Here is a 10,466-nt window from a genome sequence, read left to right on the forward strand (position 1 = left end):
GAATGGACCCACTTATGGACCACGATGACCAGTTGAGAACCACTGTTTCAAGGCATTAGCTATACAGATGAATTTAAAATGTTCTCTCGACTCTCCTCCCCTTAGAGCTCCGCTATCTGCCACGAACTGACATTTCCTGTCAAAGATGGATTCTAATGGTTTGATTTTCAAATCTAAAAGGGAAATGTCTCTTTGATTAAGTTGCCCTATGTCTGCATCCATATGTGTTTCAAGATAAAGAATGCCTGTGACACTACAGATAGCCTGTAAAAAAAAGTGTTAAAGAGGAGCTCCACCCATTTTCAGAATGCATACATTTTATTCCAACTCTCCCAAATCCAAAAGCTAGAGCGATAAAACTCAAATTTGCAATGTCATGGGTTTTAAATTCTGGAGCTGCTCCACTGACAATGAATTGGGGAAAATGCTCTAGATGACACTGAGAGCACCCAGGGGAATGTTCTGGGTATATGGGTACATTTTGTGTTTCAGAGAACACGACAGTAAAATAAAGCTCATTTTTGGTAACAAAGGAAACAAACATTGTGTGGCTCCACAAAATCAGACTCCTGTTCATTGACTATGGAACAGCTCCAGACTTGGACATCACAAGTTTAAGACTTCTCTGGTTTCTGGTTTGAGCGAGAATAGTTTCATATTCGCAAATATTGACTGAACTTTTCTAGGCCATGGAAATAATATTTTGGAATTCCTAATTTAGGCAGTGTTCCCCTTTAAGGTCATTAAGTCAGTAATGGATAAAACAAAGCAAAAATGTAGTTTTGTGACAGTTGGGTTAAGGGCAAAATACAGTCTGAAACCACAAGATACTCAGTTTATTATCACAGGAGTTGAAGAAAAGCAGCCAAGCCTGACAACTGACAGACTGTAAGTTGGAGGTGTTTGGTATTTATGCTTAAAAATTATGTAAACAATTAATTATAAAAATAGTTACTGGGCAAGACTGACAAATTGATTAGTCAACTAATATTTCATCTTCAATTTGATCAGCTCCAAAACCATCTGGCTCATGATACCTGGTGATTATAAAATGTTCTGTCAAAATCAGGATGCAGATGGATAATGAGCGTCTGGACCTGGATGTTAATGAAGAAGTGCTGAAAGCTGGTTAATCAAGTGACAAAACTGATCTCAGCACATTTTAATGATCGAGTAATCAAAGAAATAACACCCAGTTCTTTCAGCATTTGCTTCTCAAATGGGATCATTTGCTTGTTCTCTCTGTGTTAAATATTCATGTAATCTGAACTGTCGGTGACAAAAATCATTAGTTTGATGACGTCATAACTTCTCAGCTGTTTTCGCCCCTTTCTGACATTTTGTGTCCACGGGCCCAGACGACATTATGCAACTATGACTTTATAAAACTTGAAAACATAAATGTTTATAGTCTGTGGCTCGTTGGTTTGGCTGTCCACCAGGGGCTGCCTGCCTGACCTGTCAGTCTTCAGTGATTTGTGAAGCCACTTGTTCGATTGTACCTTAACATGGTCATGGGCTGGAGGCATTCACAGCACGCTGTTGGTTGGCGGTGTGGACATACATGGCTATTTTTGGAAAGTAAGTACACTCGGTAAAGACGAGCCTTCGAGGCAGACATGGTAAAAGCCGGTACTCGCAGAATATATCAAACTATGTGAAGTTAAAGCAGAGCAGCCGTTGGGGTCGGTTCAGTTTAAATACAGGGGAACAGGAGCTCGAGGCAGAGGGCGTGGCCGAGCGAGCTCTGACGCTTTGTGTTTATGGCGAACGAGCAGTAGTCAATACGGTAACCCGACAGACCTTCAAACCGTGGACCAAAAACGGTACGTTGTCTAAGTAGCATCGGTAATTTATCAACGATTGATGCGAAAATAATTTGAAAGAGCGCTCACAAGTGTTTCAAGTGAATGTCATTTGCTTTTTTTCACCTACGAGAGTCGATTGTTCCTAGCATCTCGATGCTAACGTTAGCTTGCTAGCTAGCTAACTTAGTGTTAGCTGCCGGTGGAAAATGTAGCCAGGGATATTTTTTTTACTCTGAACCAGCCCAGCACCGTCAATCGGCTCTTATAATTTGTATATTGCAATTATTCAGCTATTTTTAAAGGTGTCATTTGGTTTAAAACGTGCACCACGTTTTTTTCCTCTTTTGTTGTGGAGCATATTCTAGTCAGATGAGCTAGCGTTAGCTGTCAGCGACAGTCATTTGTTTACCTCTAGTTACTTGCATGGCTAATAATCTGCTGCCAGACATCTGTCGGGCCACTTTGATGAAGCAGCAACCGCAGAATAACGTTATGCATCGGCTCATGATAGTACACGCAAACACCATCCAGATTGCATGGGCAGAGCAGATATTGTGTCCTTTCGCTTTTTATTTAACCCCAAAACAATTGTGATTAAAGAACAGGGAAAATATGTTAATTTGTCAAATGTTACCAGTGTTCATTTTGGTAATTAAAGTTATCATTTGTGGTTGTTATCATGCATGGGTGCATGAAATTTCGATCTTAAGATCAACAAATAAATTCCTCGAGATCATTGGTCTTGGAAAATTGACATGTGAATTTAAAAAAATAGGTTGGATATATGACAGACTCCCAGATAAAGGGAGATTCCTCTGGAGCCCCAATATTCAATGTAAGTCGCCTTAGAAGACCTGACAATGTACTGCCAATGTAATTCTACATTAAAGGAATACTTTTCTACAATATGTGCACATTTATTTGTCACAATCAAACGACACTTTGATCGTGATATTTCATGGGGAAGGTCACTAACTTTGCAACAATGTACTTTGGAAACCTCTGATCAAATTGTGTAAATGGAATAAATGCATTTCTATATTAAAAAATGTATGACATAATCATGTGACATACACTCCTTTCCACTACCTAACAAGAAGTCTAATCACCCCAAAAAAATCCTGAGGGACCATTCAATTTTTTTTTTTTAAATTTTTTTTTTTTTTTTAATTATTATTATTATTATTATTTTTTAACAATTCTTTTAAGGTCCAGAGATCTCCATTAACCCCAACTTCTTGGAAATGTGTTTCAGTGTGCTGTAGTGTCACCCCGGCCCGGGTGCCATGGTCCTCAGTTACACATGAGCTCTACTATGTGGTACATCATGCAAAGCATTCAAAGTAAATACTCTTTGTCTGAGCGGCTCATCCGCACCATTGCTGCCATCCGCTCATTCCCACATGACAATGTGGAGGATCTCATTCGTAAGGTAGGCCTGCTCATCTTCCAGTCCAACTTCAAACAAATAACATCCCTTAGCTCCAACAGTTATGTTGACATTATTTATCTTCTGTATGCCCTAAGGGAGCTGATGTGAACCGGATGCATGGCACACTTAAGCCCCTGCACTGCGCCTGTATGGTCGCTGATGCTGACTGTGTGGAGCTGCTGCTGGAGAAGGGTGCAGAGGTATGTCATGGATAACTCCTACAAACAGGACCACTCCTCATAGCATACCACAAGGTTTGAAATTAGTTTACTACCTTCCAGAAAGCCACTGTATGATATGAAAGTCAATGCACAGAGAGTTGAATCTTAGCTAATTATCGCACTAAACATCAGGGCACGACAAATGTGTCAGCGGGACCTGTTTTTAAAATGCTTTCCTGTTGGCATTTTCAAGAAAGTTTTAACATCTGAAATTTAATAATACGTGCAAAAAAACATGCAAAAATCAAACACAGTATGTAGACAAACAACTTGCAGTTAGCAAACATGCAACCAAAATTATGAGAATGAGAATTCAGTAAATTTTGCCACTAGAAGTTTGCTGTTTGACAGTCAACTCTCTAGTGTCAGATGTTTATACTTAACACTTAAAAACAACAACAACAAAACAACATAATGAAATTCAACAGCAACATGTCTTTTAGAAATACCATTATTAGTCATTATTAGTCAGATAATCACTATTTGGTAAAAAGTAATTCCGTATTTTATTTTATTTTATTTTTTTACTTTGAGTGAACCAAGCCTCTGATTGTAGGGCTCTGGTTTTGTGTCGGTGCGAGCAGCACAACAACAGCTTGGTATTTTCCTAACCTTGAAATTCTCTTTGCTCGTCTGTGTGATATTTTGGTGGCCAACAACCACACCCTCTGATCTATATTGCACTTCAGCAAGCCCTCTCACACTCTGTGCTGCTGCACATACTTGTGCACATACCAAAACATCAAGTACATAGTCCATGCACCTCAGATGTACCACTTTGTGCAGGCCATTCTGCTTGCACAGTTAAAATATGGCACAAAGTGTTGTTAACTCCTTAGCATAACATTGCTATTTGCATTACATTTCCTTATCAGGTGAATGCTTTGGATGGATATAACCGCACAGCACTGCACTATGCAGCTGAGAAGGACGAGAGCTGTGTGGAGCTGCTGTTGGAGTATGGGGCCCAGCCAAATGCCCTGGACGGCAACAAGGACACTCCACTTCACTGGGCCGCCTTTAAAGATAACCCAGAGTGTGTGAGGGCCTTGCTGGAGAGCGGGGCCTGTCCTAATGCCCGGGACTACAACAATGACACGCCCTTGAGCTGGGCAGCAATGAAGGGTAACCTAGAGAGTGTAAAAGTGCTTTTGGACTACGGAGCCCAGGTTCATGTGACAAACCTGAAGGGCCAGACCCCTATCTCTCGACTGGTGGCCCTGTTGGCCCGGGGCCTGGGTACTGAACAGGAGGAGGAGTGCTTGGAGCTGCTGTGCCGGGCAGCAGGGCGGTTTGAAATCCGACGGGCTGATGGCACCCCTCCCAGGGAGCTGAGTAAGGATCCTCAGCTGCTGGCTAGGCTGACCAACATGGTGGCTCATGCACCCACGCTCCGCTCTCTTGCACGCTGTGCTGTCCGGCAGAGTCTTGGTGTTCAGTTCCTCCCCACGGCTGTTAAAGAGCTTCCTCTACCAGAGACTATCAAAGACTATTTGCTGCTGAGAGACTGAGGTGATGAAACCATTGGGGAGCTCTCAGACATCGCTGATTATTAGACAGCTTATCACACAGCGTTTACTGGCAAGGAAGTGTCTCCAATAAATTATAGGATGTTGTCAAACAGTGGCCCTCATTTATCAAACTTCTCACAAATAAATACAGATTTCTGTCCCAGGATACACGTACAAACCTCTCCAAATCTTTTTTTATTATGTGGTGGTTGGAGAAGCAGTGTGTCTTTGAAATTTTAAATACTTATGATTAATTTTACATAGGCAAAATTTGCAGCAAGTATTTAATGGTATATCTTAAGAAATGAATTGAATACTATTATGGTTTGTCACAGATCATGAAAAAATGTTGAGTTGGCTGGTAAAATAAATATATGCTCATTGAAAGATTAAAATAAAATTTAAGATAGGGTTATGAATGAGGGCTAATGTCTCATGGTGCAGGCTATCGAGAGGATACAGTTTCTGATGTAGTGCTCAGGAACAAAAGTTATGAAGTGTATATGATAGTTGGAGTGGCCATCTTTCTCTCAGTGATGTCTCAGTGAACTCACAATGCAATCATTTTTGCAATATTAAGGAAAAACAAATAATAATAATAATAAAAAAAAACACTCTTGATCAGAGCAGAAAAAGATTGTGCCAGATGGGAACCATTTTATTTATCTAGAAGCAACGTAATGTTGCAGAATATTATCATTGGTTAAACAAAATGTGCCAGGCACACTAATCTTGCCTCTATCTAGCCCTCTGGAAATGTGCAGCGCTGATAAAAGTGATGTCAACATGCCTGCTGTCATATGTCATGTACTATTTATTTGGGCTTTGTTTTAAAGGATGCAGTTGCCAAGGAGGAATAAAATGTTCTTTTTTTATGACAGATCTTTGTAGTCTTAACTTGCAACAGTGTGGGTTTTCAAAGGTGCTCCCAGGTCCAAATTTGTTTAAAGCATATGTTTAAAAAATACTTTATTTTAAATTAAATGTTTAAATGTTACAACCATGAAACGGCATGATTACTAAGTTAATGTCCTTTAGTGAAAGACTCACTAAGTAAGCTTGCAAGATGTATTTACGTTTGTAATGGCATCTGTCTGAAATCTGACCAATTTTGTGCTTGATTTTGTTTGCTTGTTCTGTTTCTGTAAACAATTAACCCCTTAGATCACGTCTTGTGTACACCTGCAAAAGTGCTTTTTTCTTTGTCAATGAAAGTAAATGCCTTTATATTCCGTTCATTTTCTTCTTTTCATTGCTCTTCACAAAAATGGTGAAATTAAGGTGCTTAAATGAAAAGCTATATTACATCCAACAAATCAGAAATACTGCCACAAGCAGCAATGAGCAAGGTACAAGCAGACTGCAAACTTCAACGTTATAGGACCTCGACTGACACTTGAAAACATATCACTTGCATGAATTGCTACATCATTGGCAAGTAGGACTTGGCCCCCTGGGGGCTCTGTATCCCAAAGAAGGTGTCTTCCTGAAAAAGCCACTGGGGAAACATGGTTTTTCACACACCTCCTTGCAAGCTGAGACAGTGACATCACATTTCTTTTGGAAACTTAACATGCTTACAACAGTTAAAATGCTGTAACTGCATATATAACTGTAAAGGCCTGTAGATGATCCTGACAAAGTTTTGGGACGATTGGCCCAATGGTTTCTAACGAGATCTCAACAATAGGGTTTTGAGAAAGAGTCACAAAACTTCCATTGCAACAATTTTAAATTTAGGCCAAGCAGTTTGAGATAATGACAGAAACATGGACTTGATTGTTAGAGTGCCACCTTGAGGTCAATGAGTGCCATTTCATGTCCCTGAGTAGGGGGTGGAATTTGCAGCCCACCTGCCAATTTTGGTCACTTTCGGTCTTGAGGTTTTTCCTGCACGAACACTTTTAGCTGACGAAAAAAAGATGAAGAAGAAGCAACAATGGCAGAAAAACAACAGGGCTCCAGCAGGAAGTATTGCTGCTTGGACTTCTAATTAAACACATCTTCTTTTCAGGACTGAATACAGCTGTGATCACTTAAAGCCTGTCAGGAGCGTTACTTGGAGCTGTTTTGAAGTTATTGAAATACTGGAGACCTTGAGACCTTGTGATGTAAGAGGGGGCAGTAAGAAACAGCTTAACAGGGATTTTAGATTTATTTTGAATATATGAAAAATGCATTTTTCTTTGTATGAACACTGGTGACTTTGGCAAAGCATTAAGAATAGCTGATTGTATTTTGCTTTTACATTAGTCTTTAATTCCCAAACCTCTCCTGGAGTACCTCTTGCCCTGCATGTTTCTTTCCCTGCTCCAACACAGCTTATTTAAAGGATCACTTCATTGTCAAGTCCTGAACCTGCTTAATAACAAGCTGACCATTGGGTGTGAATGCTGGAAGTATTCACACCTATCACACATTATTGTTCTTATTCAACTTTTCAGTGACATTTATACTGACTGTCATCTATTCCTTTGACTTTACTTTCTGACACATTTAACCAAGCAGTTCAGTGTAGCATCATCTTTTCAGCAATCCTTAAAATATTCCACATATTTTATACATTATTGGTATTATTTAACTTTTAAAACCAGCAGTTAAGTTTAGCATCAGCTTAAAATGTACAATATTGCACATCTTTCTTACATTATTGTAGTGACATTTAAGCTATACTATTTAAACACATTACGCTTGTCACCTATTCCTTAAACTTTACTTTCTTACACATCTAAGCCAGCAGTTCAGTGTAGCATCAGCTTTTCAGCAAACCTTAAATTATTCCACTTCTTTCATATATTATTGTTATAATTCAACTTTTAAAGCCAGCAATTAAGTTTTGCATCAGCTTAAAGAGAACTTACAATATTGCACATCTTTCATATTAGTACTATTTAAATTTTCAGTGACATTTAGGCTATACTATTTAAACACATTTCACTTTTTCAACTAGCATCCACACAACATTTCTTCAGAAACTGCCTCTGACTCTGGTTTAAATCAGCTTTGTTGGAGCAGGGAGTGATCTCAAATGTGCAGGACAGAGGGTACTCCCGGACACTGCTTTACAGGAACACAGAAGTCAACTCGAGCACGGTCAGTTCTCAGATTATCCACTGGAGGTCTCTCTAAGCTTGTCCCTGAATTCACATTTATTGTCTCGTTAAAAGGCCTCTGAGTGAGATGTTTTGTGTGGTTTGTATATTGGAGGAAAATTGTGATGTTACGTAACAGTTGCTGTGGATTACATCAGATGCCTCGTCTTTAATACTTCATGTATTCTCAAACATACAACAAAAGCTGATTAAGCATATTCTTAAATTGAACCATTGCATCTTGTTTTATGTTTATGCATTAATAATATTTTGGCCTGTTGTTGTAGGCTTGTATACAGTGCTGCCTCATACTGCCACAGTCAGGACGTTCACTTCCAAGGAAAGAGAATAGGGTGAGAATATCAGGAAGGAAACCACGGTGAGAGGGGAAAGACCCCCCTCGTTTTGTTCATTCAACTACTTCCTTTTATCGTGTGAATTGTGACACATTGTGCAACAGTAATTTAAGCTGAGATTTTATTTTAAAAATCTAAAGAAATATATTTTAATCAGTTAAATAGCAAAGGGCAAAATAGTATCTACAAAGTGTTCCTCTGTGTGTGGCAGCACTGTACATTCTGATGGCTCAGAAATAACTTGAATCAATTTTATTTATATAGCCTAAGATCACAAAATCACAAATTGCCCTGAATGGGGATTTACAATCAGTACAGCATAGGATACCCTCTATCCTTAGACTCTTAGTCTGGATAAGAAAAACTCCCCCAGTGACAAGTTCAACTTCTAATGAGCTTTTTAAGAAAATAATTTAATTATATGCACTCTACTTCTTATAAGGACACACATTTAATTTATTACAAGCTAACATATCACCCACCCATAAAGATAATGATGTCTTTGGTGATTGTCTTGGACAGTTTACTACTATGAGGGTAATTCTTTAATCATGAAGCCAATTTACAAAATAATTTTCTTTTTTTCACAGTCTCAGAAAGTGACTTTTATGTGATTTAACTTCACTAAAATGTCCTATGAAAGGGGATTCTGCTAGACAGCTATACATTTGATTAACTGAATTGGTTATTTTGGTATAAACATTAATGTACTTTTTTACTTTTTATGTAAGTATTGATTACATTGATGTTTGTTAATGTGTGTGTGTGTGTGTGTGTGTGTGTGTGTGTGTGTGTGTGTGTGTGTGTGTGTGTGTTAATATTTTTGCATTTCCTTCATGTTGTAGACTATACAATGGTTAAATAGTAGTAGCCTTATAGATATTTAATATGAGAACTGTTCTTCCAGTTCACTACAAGGGAGCTGGGGAGACTGGGGACAGTTGCAGTGCGGGACAGTTGCAACAGCTCTTACAGCTCTTATTCCTCCAATTAGAAACATGCTAGACATTTTGGAGGTATATAGGTAATTTTTTTTTACTACTACTACTTGTGACATCGTTACCATGTATGCAGGTCAGTGTGTCTACCCTGCACGTGGTGTTCTGCAACCAAGTTAAGCAGCCATTTTAAAACAGATCACGCATCAGTATTTTCCAACATGCATAAGTCATTTTAATTAGCCTACACAAAAGGATAGTTCATCCAGATATATAAAATTGTCAACTGTTATCTGCTACATTAGCATATTGATGCCATTACAAAATATAAAATGAGATTACGTTAGCCTACATTTATACATACACAAGTCATTGTCAGTTACATAATCGTTGGAGTTAATGTAATAGCATGATCATGTAATTATTTTATATTAACATAACCTTATTATTTTAATGGTCCATTAGTAAAGAATAAGGCATTACGATTTATTAAACAGTAATGAATAAATAATAATAAGTAGAAATTTTATCCTGTTTGTTTTCAGTATGCCAAGTGATGAAAAGGTTACTAACAGAGGAGTCTCCACAAACAAAACCCAATAACTGTAATTTGATAAAGAAAATTACTAAATAAATCAATAATGCTATTATATCATTGTACACCAATGCATACTTTCAGCCATCTATGCTTATTAAGACAAAAAGCAAAAGTTAATTTGTGAAATTTAATGTATTTTTAACATGTTGCAACTGTCCCCAGGGTTGGGGTCAGTGGCAAAGTCTCACTTCTTCCATTCAAACAAATATTGTGTGTGATATGTCATATATAAACATGTAGTATGGGTAATTAGCAGACAGATTTAAGTTTAATATATAAAAGTTTGTTGGTGCAGTCCAAGTAGTCTCAGAGCAACTGAGAGAAATGCAAAAAGTGTTGCAACTGTCCTCCAGTCAACATTTGTATGTAGGGCCCAAGTGGGTCGTTAACAGGATAAAAATTTTTGGGCTCATACCCACTTAGTACCCAGTTGCCCTGTGGGGTCCACTTGGGTAAAGCCATCCATGTGGGCAACTGGCATGGGGCCAATATGGAACCCATGGAAAATCT

General features: G+C 38.4%; 1 protein-coding gene across 2 annotated transcripts; it reads left to right on the forward strand.

Moving 5' to 3' along the window:
• The first annotated feature begins 1,462 nt into the window (after positions 1 to 1,462).
• On the forward strand, positions 1,463 to 6,210 carry asb8 (ankyrin repeat and SOCS box containing 8). Of its 2 annotated transcripts, none has more exons than XM_049581868.1 (4): positions 1,463 to 1,581; positions 3,064 to 3,240; positions 3,336 to 3,440; positions 4,337 to 6,210. In XM_049581868.1, the coding sequence occupies exons 2-4, from the start codon at positions 3,112 to 3,114 to the stop codon at positions 4,970 to 4,972; spliced, it is 870 nt and encodes a 289-aa protein (XP_049437825.1). In that variant the 5' UTR covers positions 1,463 to 1,581; positions 3,064 to 3,111; the 3' UTR covers positions 4,973 to 6,210. The 2 variants fall into 2 exon arrangements, with proteins under 2 accessions (XP_049437825.1, XP_049437824.1); XM_049581867.1 differs by lacking the exon at positions 1,463 to 1,581 and adding an exon at positions 1,606 to 1,826.
• The last annotated feature ends 4,256 nt before the right edge of the window (positions 6,211 to 10,466 follow it).

Source organism: Epinephelus fuscoguttatus, linkage group LG7, assembly GCF_011397635.1.
Source record: "Epinephelus fuscoguttatus linkage group LG7, E.fuscoguttatus.final_Chr_v1".
Lineage (NCBI taxonomy): Eukaryota > Metazoa > Chordata > Actinopteri > Perciformes > Serranidae > Epinephelus > Epinephelus fuscoguttatus.